The sequence below is a fragment of the Delphinapterus leucas genome, chromosome 19, assembly GCF_059928025.1.
Source record: "Delphinapterus leucas isolate spDelLeu-1000000601 "Yukka" chromosome 19, BTC_Dleu_Yukka2, whole genome shotgun sequence".
Lineage (NCBI taxonomy): Eukaryota > Metazoa > Chordata > Mammalia > Artiodactyla > Monodontidae > Delphinapterus > Delphinapterus leucas.
The window spans coordinates 63,463,335-63,483,370 of record NC_143147.1 but is presented as its reverse complement, the minus strand read 5'-3'; the positions used below and the strand labels follow the sequence as shown (position 1 = coordinate 63,483,370).

Genomic DNA, 20,036 nt, shown 5'->3' with positions numbered 1-20,036 from the left:
AACGGAAGGGTCTGGGAGGTTCCCGACAGCCAGCGCATGAGCATGGGTGGGCAGGCAGCCAGCGCACGGTCATCAGACAACCGAACCTGAACTGCCATGGGGTTTTTGGCCATCATTCAAGGATTAACTGCTTGTACTCCTTGTCCTCCACTGTTCGATTTATACTCAGGTCAGTATAAAACGTTAAGGAAAACAGAGGCGGAAACACAAGTTAATGAGAAGCATAAGGACTCTTCCACCTCAAGGTGCTCTCAGCCCACCAGGTCCTCATATGCAGGTGTTTAATCAAGCACATCAAAAAGCCACTGTTTCTAAGCATATGGGAGTAAGGGGTGCACGGGAACTCTGTACCTTCCACTCAATTTTGCTGTGAACCTAAACCTGCTCTAAAAAAGAAAGTTTCAAAAAAAAAAAGCCGTTGTTAAAAGAGGAAAAAAACTATTAGATCCAGTTTGATTTTTTTCATGTTGGGACTAAAACCTAACTATACTGGAAATGTATCTGAAAGATACTGCAAATGTCACCTGAAACCACCTCCCACATCTTCACTGAGAAAAGAAACACAAAAATTTTAAATTTAAATCTATATTAAAGAAACCCACACTTTAACTGCACATTTGATCCTAAAATGAAACAAGATACTGAGCTGATTTTTGAAACTGAAAAATCTTTATATCATTTGTAAATGGCAAATAAATTGTTTTACAGCCTTCATTTTAAATGTATACTAAAGTGATCTGAGTTTTTAATCTAGTCACCTCTTTGTCACATAAACGATGACGTGATTTCTAAGATTCCTAGGGGAGGGTTTCCTGTGATAATATATTAACTAGAAACGGACAGAGTCAAAACACATATGGAAAAATGACAATTTGATTCAAAATCCTTACGTCACAGATGGGAAGTGATTAGCTTAGGATCCTCAAAGTTCCAATTTATATTCTCTATACCAAGGAGTTATACCAAGGTTGTATAACTCCCTGCCTTCCCCACTCCCTGCATACCAGCTCCATTCCACATTTAAATTTACCACTGGGGAAAGCAAAAACCCCCAAACCCCTGTGGTCACCTTTTAAGTCAGTGTGAGGCCTAGTATGACACTGGTAGATTTCAGAGAGACACCTAGTCAAGGTGCACAAGGCAGCTGACCTGGTGATCAGTTGCTGTTACAGAGTTGCAGGAATCCCACAGAGGGCAGGGGTGCCCGGATGAGGGAAGAGCCGTGTGTGTGGAGAGCACTGCAGAGTGGTGGGGATTGGGGACAACTGGCAAGTATTTGCTCTCTGAAGCTCAGCTGCTGCTCAGCAACTAAAGATGGTTTTCACATGGGAATCTAAATCCAGCGCTGCTAGAGGTCATTTTTAAGAGGAGCCAGAAATTAGGATTTTAATGTAAATTTTTCTGATCTATAAAATACTGTTTAGGCTCAACCTCTCCCAGTTTGCCACCTTTGGTGTGTGTACCCAGACACCTGGCCTCTGGCTTCACAATTTCCATCATGTGAAGACAGGATTCCAGGCAATCCAAGTAGTAAATACTTACTTGACAGAGAGGGAGAAATCCCCAGGAGCACTCTCGCTCTCTCGGATAAGAAAGGCCCCATCGTGCCGCTGTTTGCTAAGCATTTCTTCTGCCTTGGCTCTGGGGATTTTGCCAAAAAACCACCTAAGGAAGGAAGGCAAGCCAGTCAACATCTGCTTCCCCACAAAGAAACGGGATATCCAGCCTCCGAAATGAGTGACAGAACGCTGCTCGCTGAAGGAAGGGCCTCCCTCTCTACCCTCCTGTCTCCACATGCCCCATCACGCCTTGAGAGGGGGACCATCTCCCTTCAACCGTCTCCTCCATTCCCCAGTGACTCAAAAGACACAATCGTGGGCCACTTTCTATACAGGAAGACACTTAAAAATGGGCCTCCTGGGCCAAAGCTCACTGGGCCCCCCACTGACTCATCAAGGCAGCAGGGAAAGCCCAGGCCTATCGATTTGAGCACGTGATGAACCACCTAAGGTGAGACAGGCCCTTCCCGCAGCCACTCGATAAGGCAGCAGCCTTGCTACAGTGGGATGAAGAGAAACGGGGGTAGGAAAGCTGGAAGGCCCAGAAGCTGGAGACAGGGCCACTTCTTGTAACAGCACAAAGGGAAGAGGTTCAGGCTGTGAGGGAGCAGCCTCTGCTCGTAGCTGTGGTTGGCACTCCTCTCAAGGCCACTCTCTGCCGTCACCGCTCAGAGTGTGGTTTTCAGGAACCATTAGGAATGCCATGTGTTACTCCGTGCAGAGGCAGCTGGTTGCAAAATTCACTTTTTCATTTGGAGTAACTTACAGATTCTTCTGCTCCCAATGCTAATTGACCTTGGTCACAAGAAAAAGTGGGTGAATTCATGGAAAAGGGTAGGAGCAGCAGGGGCTGGGGCTGACCAGGAGGAAGAGGAGGAGAAATCTCTGAAACAGCTTCAAGTCACAGGCACCTCACTTCTCCCAGGAAAGCCACAACTAATTAGGATAGATGACTGTGAAAACAAGGTTCTCTTTGCAACTTGTCTTTACTGTGTTATTATTTTAAACAAAGCAACGATGCCACTTGTCACTAATAAAAGACCTACCTGCTTCATCAGACTCCGTACATGGTAACTAACATGCATTAAATATGCAAACTAGAATAACAAAGATACAAGGAGTCTGTTAAAGTTATAAATCTAACATATATCTATCTTACTTATAAGCAACTGCAAGATGTCTCTGAAACAATACACTATACTAAAATTCAAACAGAAGGATGGGAGCTGCTAGGAAGGATACATTCAGAAGTTGCCATTAGTAACCTTTAAACATTCCTAAAGTCTGCAGCCTTGTATCTTTCTCATTTGAAGTGAAGTAATGCCAAGCCGCTGAGGAGCTGGTACAACCTATCTTCCTGCACCTACAAAGAACTTGAGGGTAAGTCTTCCAGGGCCTGGAAGTAAGGCCACACAGGAGAAATCATGTAGTAACACAACAGAACTATCTCCCACTAGGAAAGGACAGCTCATAGTGTTGAGGTCACGTAAGTACTTTCTGTTTTCATCTGTGCCCTCTGGTTTACATTGCAGTGCCCGTGCACTCAGTAGCCATTTGGCCGAGAAGTGGCGAGAAGTTCCCCAACAGTCACATTCTTTCCTCCTAGACCCCCCCAAATCTTCCTACCAGGCAGGCATTTTCCTTTCTGCTTTCCTTTTTTAAGGTACAAGTAATGAACATAAATTAAAATAGCTTAGATGTACGTGAAGTAAAAATAAGCAAGACTCTTCCCTCAAACTCCCCAGAGGCAGCAACTGTTGGCAGTTAGATGTGTATGTTTGTGGACCTTCCCTTATGGTGCACAAATACATAGATATGGTGGCAGTATTTTCTTCCTCTCAGCTTAAAATTAACTCATTTTTATTTTCAACTTGGGGAAAAAAAAACAAACCTGTGGTGAAGCAAAGTACTCTAACTGGAATTTTTACAAAGATTTACTTCATAAAAAACACCCGTTATAAGCACCCAGATTGAAAAATGGAAAATTAGTTGGAGACCATTTTATTAAATAAAGACTTCTTTTGTACCTGCTCCCATTTTCACTAAACACACACACACTCCCTCCCCCCCTTCCTCCCTCTCGAAAAAGAGGATGTCCCACAACATAAGGGATATGACACTGTGAGAAACAGCTATCACTCTCAGTTATAACATTTAATACCACCATCCTACACCTCCTTAGCATTTTATACTGTTATAACTTTGATTAACTTCTTTTAATGGTGATATTTACGTGTGACTACATGGCTGTGGTCAAACTTCTTAAAATTTTTTAAAAGATGGGTTTATACTGCAATACAATTAGCAAGGGAGAAAGCTAATGGGAGGAGGCAGCTTATTTCCAATTCAAGTCTTTATTACATCCCATAGGCACCCATCCATATACATTTAATGTGAAAAGCACATATTTGGATCCACCCCCAGTATATACAACTCATGTTGCAACACTAATGCCAACAATCATTTCGTAGTCTGTGTTTAATTTGTTAGCTCAAATGCTCTATTAGGTCATACTCCATTTTTTTTTTTTTTTTTTTTTTTTGGCGGTACGCGGGCCTCTCACTGTTGTGGCCTCTCCCGTGGCGGAGTACAGGCTCTGGACGCGCAGGCTCAGCAGCCATGGCTCACGGGCCCAGCCGCTCCGCAGCATGTAGGATCTTCCCGGACTGGGGCGTGAACGCGTGTCCCCTGTATCAGCAGGCGGACTCTCAACCACTGTGCCACCAGGGAAGCCCCATACTCCATTTTAAACTTCCCTCTTGCTCCCTAACAAAAACCAAAAAAGGGAAGTAAGGGAGGCTGGGGAGATGGAAGGAGGGGCCTGGTACTCTGTACCCTCCCATAGCTATGAAACCAACACTGACCCTGTACTTATGGACATCCAGTCACACAGCAGCCCTGTTCATGTGAAACAGGCCTGTGAGGCCCACCACTGCACAGGTACAGGGTGATGGTCTTTTCTGGCAATATGGTTTCCTTTTGCAGAGCTTGGATGGATGAACACTGCCTGCGTTCCAGCTAGTGTCTGTGAAGAACACCACCATGGGGCCTGGACGCTTCCTGATCAATTATTATTCCAAAGTTCTTTACAGTGGGGAGAGAGGAGCAGGCATGAGAGTGACTCTTCCTAAAAAGCTAATCCATCAATCAGGTCAGTAACTACAACTATCCAAGGAAGGTGGCCTTGCCTATGTTCCCAACAGTCAGATTTGAAGTGCTGACGTCACCTGAAACAATCTGAAGAAAAACAAGGATTTAGAGCCACAGGCATTTTATTTAATATAAAAATTACAGTCTGATGTTCTGCTGAATTCTCCTTCAGCCTGGAAATATGAAAAGCAGGCTTCCCTGGTAGCGCAGAGGTTAAGAATCCGCCTGCCAATGCAAGGGACACAGGTTCGATCCCTTGTCTGGGAAGATCCCACATGCTGCAGAGCAACTAAGCCCGTGTGCCACAACTACTGAGCCTGAGCGCCCAACTACTGAGCCCATGCACCGCAACTACCGAGCCCATGCACTGCATCTACTGAGCCCAAATGCTACTGAAGCCCACTTGCCTAGAGCCCATGCTCCACAACAAGAGAAGCCACTGCAATGAGAAGCCCACCTGCAGCAACGAAGACACAATGTAGCCACCCCCCCGCCAAAAAAAAAAAGGAAAAATGAAAAGGAACTTAAGTTGATTTTGTTATCACTGGATCTAATGCTGAAGTCAGCGAACTATGGCCCTCAGCCTAAATCTTTCCAGTTTTGCTGTGACCCACAATCTAAGACTATTTAAAAAAATTTTAAAGGATTGTTTTAAAAAATTCAACCGAAGAAGTATATGTGACATGACAGAGACTGCACATGGCCCACAAGGCTTAAAATATTTATTATCTGGCCCTTTACAGAAAAGGTTTAGCCAATCTTTGATCTATTTTGAGGGCGGATTGTAGGAATAGATGTGCACCAATTTTTGGCTTGTGTGGACCAAGGTAGGATGCACTATGTGACTCCCAGTAACCACTATCCAACTGCTTCTCCCCACGGGGTGTATTCCGTGATGCTGTCCACGAAAAGCCCACACAGCCCCCAAAGCAAATATGGACACTAAGTGGCCACAAGAATGCAAAACTGTGCTTAGTACAATTCCCGGGAATCTATAATAATCTCATGCTCATCTTTTGTAGTTTCTTGGATATCACTGATTGTGCCTACATTTTAGTAACCTGGGCATGGCTGCGTGTTAATAACAGCCAATCTAACATCACAGGGACCTCAAATAAGGGACATTATCAATCCACTGACCAGGGGCCACAAATCTTTTCCACGTACGCCTCTGAAGACTTAATACTTCTGGCTTTTATTATCATGAACAAATTGGTCCCAGCCTTTGTACAAGAATTTGCATCTGAGTATCAATTCAAAACTACTTACTGAGCTACTATGTGCAGAGGCAAGGCACAAGTTACAAGGGAGTATGAAAGCAGAAGACATAAATTCTTCAAGGAATCTAATATCTTTTTTAGGGGAGAAAGGGAGAGATCAAACTCACGTAGTTACAAAGATACACGATAGTACAAGTTTCAAACAAAAACTAGAAAAATATACTTCACAGTTAGACTGGTTTTCTCCTTTTAAATCATTCAATGAAACATTTAGTGAGCCATTATAAGGTGCCTGGTTCTTCTTGAAATATAAGAAGTTTCCTTGAGGACCTCACAGATTCTTCATTATAGAAACTTCTGCATAGGTATCTTCCTATTACCAAACTGCAGGGTAACCCAATCTCTCTCCAGGCTTCCTGGATGTGCTCTCTCAAAGAACTTCCCGTTAACTACATGGACGTTTTATTATACCATAACTTAACTACAGAACCTAACTTCCCAGCACCTAGCACGGTCTCTGCACATAGTGAGAACTGTGCAAGAGTTCAGCAACCAAAACATGAATCCAACAGACAGTTCTAGGGTGAAGCTCCTGAATCATCTGTTTTGTTTCATGGAGGCAAATCATTTTAGAACAGATTCAGTTCAAAAGGTAGCATTTGGCTCATGTTTGGTTGCTAGTGGTGGTTACCTCTAAAAGGGGTACATGTATGGGGAGAAACTCACACTGCTCTATAGTTTTCTACACTGTGAGTCTTTTATAATGAGAACTCTATTCATAAATCAGGAGCTTGGGATAAACATACACACACTGCCATATATAAGATAACCAGCAAGGGAACTCTACTCAATATTCTGTGATAACCTATATGAGAAAAGAATCTAACACAATATTGTAAATCAACTACACGCCAATAAAACTAAAATATTTTTAAAAATGAGAACTATATTAGTTTATTAATTCATAAATTAGTGGTTTTGAAATAAAAATACTGGAAGCTTTCCTAATTTGCAGCATAAAGAGGAATGAAATAGACCGTTGTCAAGGCCCTTTTGAGCTCTACGGCATTCAGTTCTTTGTAAGATGACGTAAAAGCTGTGTAAGACAAGATGTGGTTAAGATCTTTGCTCCAGTACTTGGGGGAAGAGAAATGACAGGGACACATCAGAACAGTGACAATGGGGGAGAGGGACAAATGGGCTGCTACTCAAGGTGGGGCAGTCATCTAAAAGTCTTATTTACCATTTTGTGTTAAAACAAGTAGATACAGAGGATCTACCGTTTCTTCGTGTTTCAGTGGCATTCTAGTCTGAGCATTAAATGCTTCAGTTCTCCCTGACATACTCACAAGAAAATGACTGCTTTTGAGGGAGGAGCAGAGACAATAAAAGAGGTGGTGGGTAAGGGTGGGAGGAAAGTGGTCTGTAAGGGCTCCCAGGATCCCACCATATCATATATCAACAATAAACCGTTCTGGAATTTAAAAAAAATTTTTTTTCTCACCGCTCTCAGCAGCCTGGAGCAGGAGAGCACTTTGTCTTCTCTGAAGTGGGAACACTAAAATGGAGGGGTAGGGCAGTGATTATAGTGTACATTTACTGAGAACCAATTATATGCCAAGTATTGTGCTCTGGTGATACCAAGATTATTAAGATATGGTCCCACAGGAATATCAAACATGTCAATACAAAACCACGTGATAAATACCCTTTCTAAAACTCAAAAAATGCAGAATTATGAAACACATCTGGCACAAAGGGTTTCACAGAGAAAGAATTATGGACCTGCGTAACTGTTGTTTTATCATTTGAAGATCACTGACAGTTATCTAAAACATACACTATTATTGACTATTATGCTCTCGTTATATACTCTTACTAACATGGAAAAATCAACATGCTTTGTTAATTCCCTGAGAAGACAGAATAAAAAGTATGACATCCATCCCAATGATCTCAATTTTAAAAACATCATTTGAACAAGCAGATGGGTCTGACCCTGGAGGGTCAGCAGAGCCCAACTTACGGATGTGGTTTCATTTCTATGTAATTCTTGGGGATGAAGCCGTCTTTCCCATTGAGCTCTGCCTTGTACCAGTTCTGATCACATTCTTCATTCAAAACCTGAAAAGAATTAAGACAAGGAAAAAAAAGCAATCATTTCCTTTTCACTCTTAAGTGGGTAGCCATGAAGACGACTATGTTGCCTTTTAGGTTTGTTTGTAAAAGGTGTTATTTGGAGTATTATCAGTTACATGGATGCAAAACTTCTTGTAATTTTTAAAACAACCAGCATTATGTCAACTCTGATACTTAAAAAGAAAAAGGAATTGTGTCTGGAAATGAGAATTCAGGTTCCCAAACATCTAGCATTAAAACCTCAGTAGAAAAGCAGAGGGAGGGAAAAATAAAAGATGAGTTTCTGTGAGGAGATTTCTGGAAAACAGCAAACACTGACACTGGAGAATAAAGGAAGAGAGTAGGTATAACCGCACAACAACTGGGCAGCAACAGAAAGAGCCTGAAGACCTCTCCAGGGATCTTCAAGCCGATTTCCAGAATCACAGAGATCCAATCTTGGGATTTCCTCATACTGTCTCTAGGTTATCCCAAGTATGGGTCAGCCACCGTCCCGCTGCTACCTGCATGCACAGCCATGTGCCCTTGTGTGGGAAAACCGTATTTTAATGAAAAAGCACGGTAAGTCCTACTTACTTCTCTTACCCTCAAGGGCCACGATGTGTCCGAGTTAGAGAATGCTGGAAGCACACCAATGGGCCCCATTCCGGGGGAGGCCCAGAGACCACACAACTGAGCCCCTGCATTCTGCAAAGTGAAAACAGCCTACCCAAGGTTACGGGCTAATGAATCCCATGCAGATTTTCAAAACTCAAACGAGTGTGCTCTCCAATACTGACTTACATGGGTAGCCTAGGCCAAGATACTATCATCTGCAGGGTATTAAAGGGAGCAGAATAGGGACGCCCTGGCGGTCCAGTGGTTAGGACTCCACGCTTCCACTGCAGGGGGCATGGGTTCGATCCCTGGTCAGGGAGCTAAGGTCCAGCATGCCACATGGTGCAGCCAAAAAAAAAGGGGGGGTGGGCAGAATAGATCTAGGCATAGTATAAAAGCCACCCTTTGAATTCCAGATTTCTAACAAAAGGCAAAGGGTATAGGACATTTTAAAAAGTAACTTAAAAGAGAAAATAGAAATGTGAGCCTAACTCAAAAATGGCAAACACAGGAAAATGCTGATACAGTGGTAGTAAATCTATACTACAGAGCAAAATTCTAAAAGGAAGTTGGTAAAATTCTTTACCAAATTATTTACTCATGATGCTGAACAATGCTGTACTCACTGCCAAATTAGAACCTGGGCTGCTTGATGTATATGTATTGACATTTCCCAGTGAGATACAACTTTGGAAAGGGTAGATAAGACTGATAGATACCAACAAATAGCTAAGTTGCACTAATGATGCTGACCAGTGAATTCACTTCTGAAAAAAGGCTATGCCCTGAAGAGTTTTACAAAGCTGGTGCCTATTTGTGATGCTGGCTAACCTCGGACCCTCAATGTCAGTCACTGAGTTTACATGTGCACAAGATAAGGTAACAAGCTATTGCTAAATCCCACCAGCCTCAGTGATGAAAACTTTTTTCTTTTCATCAATTTTCCCTTAAAACTTTTTATTTATTAAATACTGTGATGACATAAACTAATATATGTAAAATACACTTATAAATTTAAAATATGCATTTCAAAAACTGTACTGTGGCCAGAAAAGTTATTCTGTTGCTAGACAATTATAAAGCACACCCGCACACCAAGGACGAAGGTCTGAGAGGGACAGGGCTCTTAAGGCACTCCCTGCCACAATGACATCAACGTCCGTCCCTAAGCACCAAGGTTAACCCACCAGCATCACAGAAGATTCAACAGCACAAGAGCCAAAGGAGCTTTAGGCCAGGATTTTGTTGTCTACCAAAAAGAAGGGCCGGAAGAAAAATGTGGTCTAGTAATTATCTTATAAAGCATTATGGCCCATTTGGGCATGAAAACAGAATAAGGTAATCACTTGGAAAAGGCCAGTTTTAATTTGTGACCAATAACCTTGCAGAAAAGGTTCTACACACCCACCAGGAGTTCTCAGAACCAACCACATGTTCTTCTTTTTTTTTTTAAATTTATTTATTTTTGGCTGCATTGGGTCTTCGTTGCTGCACGCAGGCTTTCTCTAGCTGTGGTAAGCGGGGGCTAACCCTTTGTTGCAGCGTGCAGGCTTCTCATTGCGGTGGCTTCTCGTTGCGGAGCACGGGCTCTAGGCGCACAGGCTTCAGTAGTTGTGGCACACAGACTTCGTTGCTTCGTGGCATGTGGGATCTTCCCGGACCAGGGCTCAAACCCGTGTCCCCAGCATTGGCAGGCGGGTTCTTAACCACTGCACCACCAGGGAAGCACTGCACGTTCTTCTTGTCACCTTTGTTAGGACAGAGGCAAACCTCCCCCTAAAAAAATGCCCCACAACAATAAAAGAAACTCCAGGGCAACTCCCAGATTTGGCACCATTTTAGAACTATGGTTTTCTGCAGAACAAAATTAATACTTGGTGTTTGTATGCTTTTCTCCCCAAGAAGGTAGGGAAAAATGGAACGTTTAGATGATGATGAGGAGGAGGAGGAGGAGGAAGAAGAATACTGGCCGGGTGGCTTGTGGGATCTCAGTTCCCCAACCAGGGACTGAACCCCAGCCACGGCAGTGAAAGCCCAGAATCCTAACCACTAGGCCACCAGGGAACTCACCAATGCTTAGGTTTTTTTTTTTTTTTTTTTTTTTGTGGTACGCGGGCCTCTCACTGTTGTGGCCTCTTCTGTTGCGGAGCACAGGCTCCGGACGCGCAGGCTCAGCGGCCATGGCTCACGGGCCCAGCCGCTCCGCGGCATGTGGGATCTTCCCGGACCGGGGCACGAACCCGTGTCCCCTGCATCGGCAGGCGGACTCTCAACCACTGCACCACCAGGGAAGCCCACTTTGATTATTTTTAATGTAATGTCAGAATACATGGGAGGCTAAAATTTTGGTTCTCTAGAATATTCTAGTATCTAGAATATCACTTTGCCAGAAAGCCAAGGTGTGGCTGTGCATGCCTCTAAATCTCTTTACTCGATAATTTAAGAAAAGATTGGTTCTGTGGGAGACAAAGCACAGGACAAAGAGTGCTTGCTAAGCCTGGGCCACCTGGTATCATGTTTTTCTACCCAGCTGGTACATCAGCTTTCACACGCAAGCCCTGAAAGCCCAGGATGGCATAATTTCAGAGTTAAAAATTAAGTTTTATTCAAATGCTTAAAACAACAAAGGGGGGCTTCCCTGGTGGCTCAGTGGTTGAGAGTCCGCCTGCCGATGTAGGGGACATGGGTTCGTGCCCCGGTCCGGGAGGATCCCACATGCCGCGGAGCGGCTGGGCCCGTAAGCCATGGCCACTGAGCCTGCGCGTCCGGAGCCTGTGCTCCCCAATGAGGGAGGCCACAACAGTGAGAGGCCCGCGTACCACAAAAAACAAAAAACAAAAAAACAGCCAAGGGCACAAACTGACATAAGTGAATCTCAAGTAGAGCAGGGAAGGGCACCAGAACCACATGTGGAGGATGAGTTTGCACCTACAGAGACTGTACTGAATTTGCTATGGCTTTAGATGAAAGTTCACATCCTTCACAAGTAAGCTGTTAAGGCCCCATCAGAGTTCTGAGAAGGAGGAACTGCTCCTATCACCACTTCCCCAAAACACAGGCAACTTACCATTTGCTCATTCATTACCTCTTAACAAATAGATGGTTGAGTTCGACCACCAAATTTTCATTCAGTTTTGAAAATTCCAAGGAATGTTTTTAGCTCTTACCCCACAGCCGCATGTTCTATGCCAACCCCCATATTCCCTCGAGTTATGACTTCGTAGCCATCAAAACACTTTGGTTTAACGGAAGCAGGCTGATCAAGAGATAAGATTATGAAAGGAGGAAGAGACAAGTTTCAGTGAAGTTTTTATTTGTTCTTTTTCTGGTTGCAGAAAGACAAAATAATGTTAGAGCCACAATCAGGAAGAAACCTAAAAGATAAGGAATGATGTGAGGTTCACACGGGAGAATTAAAACTATTCCAGTTGATGGAAGGGACACGACAGGTGCTTTTGAGCTGTTGCTAATGTTAAACTTCTTGACCTGCAAGCTGGGTGTATTCAGTCTGTGAAAATTCACTGAACTGTGCACTTACGATATGTAACTTTTCTACACATATATCATACTTCAACTGAAAGAAGTATTTCAGTCAAGAGAACACAGTAATACTATGGTCCAATTTAGATGTAAGAAACACACACCAGGGCCTCATACGCCTCCGGTACAAACTTTTCACACCGAAAATACACAGCGGAGCAGAAAATAACAAAACGAGGCTTCAGAAACCCCCACCATGATAGTTTGCCATCACTAACCTATGAAAAAAATTCCCAGAAATAAAACTTTCTTCACTACGGACAACTCAGAGCATTCCACATGTTCTACTTTTCTACATTATATAATCTGGTAACTTTATTCACTGCTGCCACCACCCCACCCCCAATCTGAGACCATTCTAAAGGCAATGCAAATTTCCATCTTTACTAATACCAATTTAAAGGTTTCCAGATAGTTTAAAAAAGAAGAAAGAAAAAAAAGCCAGAGCTCAAAGATTTAGGGCTCAGACCCCTTCGGATGCACCTGATCTGGCAGGATTCAAGAGGCGAATAAACACATGGGTTCAAATTCCAATTTCACCAGCAATGAACTATGTGACCTTGGGCAAACGGCCATTTTCTAAGTTTTGGTTTCCCATCTATAAAGTGGTGATAATACCTACCTCCCAGCGTTACTGAGGGGGTTAAATGAGAAAATGAGCAGCATGGCTCACTACAGAGCTACCGTCCAGCTGTTGCAGTGGACACATTTACTTCACAGTAGTTACTCTGCCTTACACATTTAGCAGTATTAGATCTAACAAAACATGGCTATCCTTGGGGCTGAGCTTTACCAAATTAGGTATCTTTGATGTAATGCTGCCCATGGGTACCAAGAGCACACGTATTAACAGAGAATTGGGATTCTTGTTATACTCTGGAAACACAGAGTACAAAACTGTGTTTACTTCAAAAAAAATTTTAAATGCTGAGTTCGAGGATTACAGTAGGTAATGCCCTTTCCCTGTCCCTTCCCCGAACTCCCATAAGGAAGTTCTTGTCTCCCTTAAATCCTGGGAGACAAGAACTGCACTTAATTTTCTATACAAATTACAGAAAAAAGAATGTGTCGTTTAGGAAAATGGTAGATAAGAATTTTGTTTATAGACTGCTGTATTTTGAAATATGGGGGTATTTTCTTGCCTGAACATATGCAGTCATCTGTAAATAAACAAAACAAAAAGAAGAAGGAATCATGATTTAAAAAAAAAAAAAAGCTGTGCAGTTCCAGAACAGTAGTCCCATCAAAGCTTTCAACATACATTCTAATTCTAACAGCTTGCACAGGGTTCAACATTTCCTCAGGAAAAAATTATTCAAAGTTTTATAGCATTTGTGAAACAATTTATAAGAAAGAGCATTTGTGCATAAAAGATAGGAACAATTACATATTTAAGCTCTTCCACCACTTAAAAAACAAAAATACCACTTACAGCTGGTCCCTGCTTTACAGAAATTCTACATAAGCCAGTGAGTTTCCCCAGCTCTTTAAAGATCAATCAATCCCACACAAGCAACACTGAAATACTGCCAGGACTTGAAGACAAATTTAAAGAATTATGGTGACCCTACCACATGATTTCAAGTTCTTAGAATAGGGAAGGAAAACACACACACACACACACGCACGCACGCACGCACACAGAGTGGCTTTTTAAAGACTTTAACCCCTAAGAAAAATTCTATAGGGCCCTGGCTAGGGTTACAGTACTGGGAGAGCCATTTAAAATCCATTCTCTTCAGTTGCCTGTTACATATTTTATTAGGATGCTCTTCAACTTCTCAGACTCCCTTAGTATGGATCACTGCCTCAGCCTCAAACTACACTGATTCATTCCTAACACTTTAAATAAGTGCTCTACAATCACCACCTCCATCTGTTAAAGTTTTTGCTCAACATGAAAAACATCTTGGCTACGCTGCTTGCTCTACTGTGTGCCAAAGCATGAAAAACACCCACACTGTAGATGAGTTACTCCAAATTTATGTAATGATATCAAATCAAGGGGGTATTTTTACCTTATGGTGATGAACTCTTTCAACAAAAGTATAATATCTGTGCCACGAAATGTGTTTTTTAGTTCCCTTTGAAATGGGTATTTCCAGAAGATTCATTTCTTTGGGGATCAAGGAGCCCTAAATCAATTTTTTACATCATTTTCCTTTTAAGAAAGGATTCTATTTACCAAACTAAAGAAATCCAAAGGGCATTTGTTGGTCAAGTTTACCTTCTGACCACTAGTGACACATGCTAGGTTTTGCCCTCTTAACAATTTTAAAAGGAAAAGAAAGAAAAAGAGGGAAGGAGGGAGAGGAAAGAAAACCTCCAAACTCCCAAATTTTCTATTGGTAAAAATCACTCATCACTTATATACTGCCATTTGAATACAAACCAGTTACACCCCAGGAACAGTGCCTTTTTTCCCGTTGCCTGAGAGGCTCTCTCTACCCTCTCTAAACAGCTGCTATCAATGGACATCAGTTTGAAAGGGAAACACTGCTGGATCAAGAGGCCAAGCCTACCCCCCACCCTGCCCCGCCACCTCCCAAAAGGTCCAGGTTTCATAGTTTAAGGTTGTCCTGGTTTGACCTCAATCTATTTAGTGCTCTGAATCAGTTCAAACACCACTGTTTTTCTGTTAAAAAGTCTTAAGTAGCCTTCTATGGATCCAAATTATTCTTAGTTTGGCACTCCACTTTTCATAATTTGGCCATCACCTATGTTCAGTTCTTCCCACCCACTACTTCTCTAAATGAACCTTTCAGTTCAGTCAGGCTAGTCAACTCAGCGACCTCTAAACACATTGTACTGCATCTCTCATGCTTCCTCTCTTCCTCATCTATTCACATCTCGTCTACCACTGCTTTGTACTGTGTACTGGAATGCTCTGGTCCTCTCCTAAACTTGACTGCAAGCACCCTAAAGCTGGCTCCATGCCACTTCTCATCGGTATTCTCCATGGTTCTCAGAATAGCATCTAGCATATTTTGAGGAACTGACTGGTATGTGGGGGCTTTGTTCTAAGTAATGCATACAGGATCACAGAGCTAGTTGGGTCTAGGGACAACAGAAAGAGCACCACACATTATACATTACCATGAAATTCCTTGGTGAAAATAATAACATCTTAAATAGACCCTGGAAAGAAGACTGACTGTCATGAATTTGTTCCCCCCAAGGAGATGCAAAATAAAGGAAGTAATAGAATGAGGCAATCAGTCTTCCTGTACCTTAAGCATCACTGCCAAAAAAACTTCTATGGCGAGCACCTCAAAACGGGGTACCCCACATCTTTTCCACAACACTACCTGCTTCTACTTTCTCCAAGATAAAAAAGTGTAAGGGTGGGGTGGGTAGGCAGGGAAGGGAAATTTCAGTATGAAACTGAGAAAATATGCCTTGGGTGGACTAGGGAGGGAAGAGCTGTAGCTCTGTGTCTATACACGTGTCCCGACTCACAGCTCTCAGCATGGGGGCACTTCCTGGAATGTTAAGATGCCTGGTTCAGCCTGCATGTCTGACTAGTGACTTACTTTTGCAGAGTGTTAATTTTATAGCTACAACTCCTAACTGTATAGCTACAACAAAGGACACCATGAAGACCTTCACCTTTTTTATTCTTTTGAATGGCAGCCAAGTTGATGTAGAAAGAAAAATGATCTCTCTCTCTCTCTCTCACACTCACACACACACACACACACACACACACACACACACACACACTGATTATATTAAGAGTTCAGGGCCATTCACACATTTTTTAAAATGGAAGACTTCCTTTATAATGTTCACATATGTAGCAAGATGAACAATTAAGACGACTAACCAAATTATTATTATAAGAATAATTGTAAGAAGAATAACCAAATCAGGATATTTTTCTTTCTCTGAGAAATATTTTAGTGTTCAAAAAACGAATTAGAGGGACTTCCCTGGCAGTCCAGTGGTTAAGACTTCGCCTTCCAATGCAGGGGGTGCGGGCTCGTTCCCTGGTCGGGGAGCAAAGATCCCACATGCCTCGCAGCCAAAAAATCAAAACAAAACAGAAGCAATATTGTAACAAATTCAATAGACTTTAAAAATGGTCCACGTCAAAAAAAAATCTTAAAAACAACAACAACAAAACAACGAATCAGACACTTATCAACCTTTCCAGGTTCAGCTGTCATTAAGAAAAGCTGCTCATGACATTTTAACAAAACAGGAAGGTTGTTCACACTTATGTAGCTATTACTCCACCCAGATGAATGTGGAGGCAGTGAAACCTAAATGCACAGGCAGTACCCCAAAATAAACTCTTTATACCAAAGGGGTACCAAGAGTTTCCATTCAAAATAACTGTCTTCTGTGCTTTGCGTCTTGTGGAAGACACACTACTTTCGTGTAGTTGACTGCTCAACAGAAGAGTGAAATGCTCTCAAGAGTGTCAGAATTTCAACTGCAGGGATTTGGGGCAGTTGGGCGCAGGGGATGGGCAGAGACAAAGATAAATATGAGGGAGTTTCAAGAGAGAAAATTCTGTACATTTGAAAAACTCAGCAATCATGTGACAGCCTGTACCAGGCAAGCACTCTGCAACAAGAGTGCAAAGCCCTGAGCTAGGTGAGCTTAGGATACAATGGCCACCCTTCCCTCCCCAGGGAGCTTGAGTCTATCTAGTAAACTGCTAGTTGCAACACAGTGTGATGGACTCCAGGAGTCGGGGAATTACAGGTACTGTGGCAAATGTCCTTTCAACAGAAAATATCTGCGTTCCAAACACTGAAGGGAAAGACCTAAGTCCAGCTTAGGGGATAAAGGAAAACTTCCTGTGGGAAGTGTGAGCTAGGTTATATTCTTCCTATCCCCCCTGCCCCCGGTTATATTCTTTGATTGCACCTTTAGTTCTGCTCAGCTTGTATAGAACTTTGAGTAGAAGGAACATGGCCGACTTCCCAACTTGCTATCAAGCAAATGTAGGGACGGATGGTTTCCTTGGCCACACTTGGCAGCCATTAACTAAAAGATTGGTTAAGTTTCCTTAAGTTGAAAAGTAAAACCTTTACTAATGGTATAAGAACTCCTAACTGGAAATAACCAAAATAATCAGAAACTACGGCTAATTCTTTACTTTAGCAATATATATATATTTAGCTACTCTCCTTGTTCATTAACAGAAGGCTTTCAATTTTAGGTTAAATTCTACAACCCTCTCCTCAAAAACACCAAACTAAATAAAAAGCAAACAAAGCCTCCTAAGCCAGGGGAGCAGCAGTTGCCTGTTCTCTGATGACAGGCAAACCTGCTTACATTCATCAGCTCCCCCTTCTAAGATCTAACTCACTTCCTGTTGCTTCAGCAAATAAACCAAAAACAGGAGCTCCCAAAAAGCCCTCCTCCGCCCCAAAATTAATGACAACAGAGGTCATTACGTTTAACTTAGGCCTTATTGATTCAAGATGTGAACTAAATAGGGTCTACTGATTTAGTCATTCCGTGCCCCAAAGTCACCTCACAGAATGTAACAGAAAAAAAGGCATCAGTCACTCAGCTAATCACTGGCAACTGCATAAAGATCTATGGCTCTTAAAAAGGAACGAAACTGGGTCATTTGTAGAGACGTGGATGGACCTAGAGACTGTCATACAGAGTGAAGTAAGTCAGAAAGACAAAAACAAATATTGTATATTAATGCATATATGTGGAATCTAGAAAAATGGTACAGATGAACTAGTTTGCAAGGCAGAAATAGAGACACAGACGTAGAGAACAAACGTATGGACACCAAGGGGGGAAGTGTGGGGGGTGGGGGGGATGACTTGGGAGATTGGCATTGACATGTATATACTAATATGTATAAAACAGATGACTGATAAGAAACTGCTGTATTAAAAAAAAAAAAGATCTATGGCTCTGAAACACTCGAGGCTAGGGGGTCTTTACACCTAGAATGCTACCATTCTGAACTAAAAAAAAAACCTAGTTCCAAAATTTTCTGAAGCAGCTAATCTAGCTCCATGGCAGGAGAGTCTGTAACCACATGATAGACAGAGGGACTTGGGTGCAGTGGTAATTCCCCACCCCATTCCCAGGGTGGAGGTGAATGCAGGCAATTAAACAGGTTAATAAGTACAACACTAAACTGAAAATGTGGATTCATGTTAGGTTAAGCACAGGGTTAGGGAGCGGAAAAGAGAGGGACCTACCCTAGTCTGGGAGAGACGGGGAATGTGGTCAGAGAGTAACACCTGAGGGGACACCCAGAGTATCTCCTATAAATGGTCTAGGCAGAAGGCTCTAGTGTGCAAATTAGGAAGTTCAAACGGGTATGCTAAGGATGATAACTATAAGTCACAGAAGAGTGACATTCAGGTTTGCATTTTTCAAACATTCCAACGTTTGCACTGTGAGAATGAAGTGCAGGGAAGACCAGGCGGGAACAACTACAGCCGCCAGCGCTTGGACTGCAGTGGGAAAGTGTGGTGGAGGGAAGGAGACAGATTCAAGATACTTTTCTGAGGTGGAATCAAAAGAGCCTGGTGGGCATATGTGACTCGGTGGCCTCCCTCTTGGCCACCAATTTTTTTTGTGAAAAGCACTTTAGAAAAACAGCTATATAGAGCTGCTGGCAAATTTCCCTCTTTTAAAGCCACCGTGAGTAAAAAGCATAATTGTAAAAGCTAGATGGTACCCCCGTGCCTCTCCAGATCCAGCTGACATTCTCCTCTGCCCTTCTGTGCCCTCCACCTGTATGGACCACAACAGCAGGCTCTTCTACAGGCTTCCCAGCTCCCCAGTGGAGAGGCCGCAGAAGGCAGCTTCCTGTCTGGGGCTTCTGTGGACAGTCTTAGACCCGGAACTGAAAGTCTCAGCCTTCTTGACTCAGTCCTTTCCTCCTCCAGGTTCTGGTAACACCCCTCCCTTCCTTTGCCCCACTGTCTTCTGCAGGCCTCAAAATGGGAACCCGGTTACTAGCTCTGGGCACTGTACCGTCCCCTGTGGTTTCTAGAGAAACCCTGCCCACACCTTGTAAATAGTCTCATTAATAAAATCTCCTCAAATTAGCCAGTTTAAATGTGTCATGTGTTTCCTACCAGGACCCTGACTGAAATTCCTCTCAAATCAGTTCTATCCATCCTTTGGAACTCATTGCGGAGATATTTCATTATACAAAGTGACATTTGTTATGAGGCAAACAGATCACAGGAAGTATCCAAATTCTACCAACAGCTTGGGAGAAGAAAACTGTAAAACAGCCTTGAGGTCCACCATCTTACGCAGCCAAATAATTCTGTTTACTATTAAAACAGTTACAGGGAATTGAGAAAGGTGGTGGAAGTACGAAAATCTAGGATCTGTAATCTGGTCATTACTAGGCTGTCCTGATGAGTTACCGTCGCTGTCCTCTTCGAATTGCACTTCAGTTAATGTTCGAGTGTCTACTTCACTGAAAGCTTTCTGCTAGGAAGCTGCAACGGGATTTAAAGGGGGGGTGGGGGCAGAAAGACACAGTCCCTGCCCTACAGATAAGGGAGTTATGTATGTAAATAATGAGGGAACAAGTAAGAAGTGGGATAAGGGAAACTGCTGACTTTGAGTTGAATATGGAATTCACAGCTACATGTGTTCAAGTGAGCTGCTTAGTTAATACAGAAAACTCAATTCATGTCCGGAGAAACGAGAAAAGGGGCAACTTCCAAGAGTGCAGGAGTAGAGCAAGAACCTAAAGGCAGAGCAACGCAGAGTGTGTAAGAGTGTGTGGTAAACAAGGCCATCTTCCCTTTTATATTTTAAAATGGGGTTCAAAAAAAGAGAGTTGCTGTTAAGTCACACTTTACTTGCTGTCCTCCTC

General features: G+C 42.7%; 1 protein-coding gene across 2 annotated transcripts in view; it reads right to left on the bottom strand.

The window, feature by feature from the left end:
• Positions 1-20,036, bottom strand: part of GRB2 (growth factor receptor bound protein 2) — a 70,006-nt gene that overhangs the window by 4,485 nt on the left and 45,485 nt on the right. For both annotated transcript variants that reach the window (XM_022589632.2, XM_022589633.2), the window contains exons 3-4: positions 7,956-8,053; positions 1,543-1,665 (exon numbers count right to left, since the gene is read on the bottom strand). In XM_022589632.2, the coding sequence (XP_022445340.1) occupies positions 1,543-1,665; positions 7,956-8,053 (221 nt within the window). The remainder of the gene's footprint in view (positions 1-1,542; positions 1,666-7,955; positions 8,054-20,036) is intronic.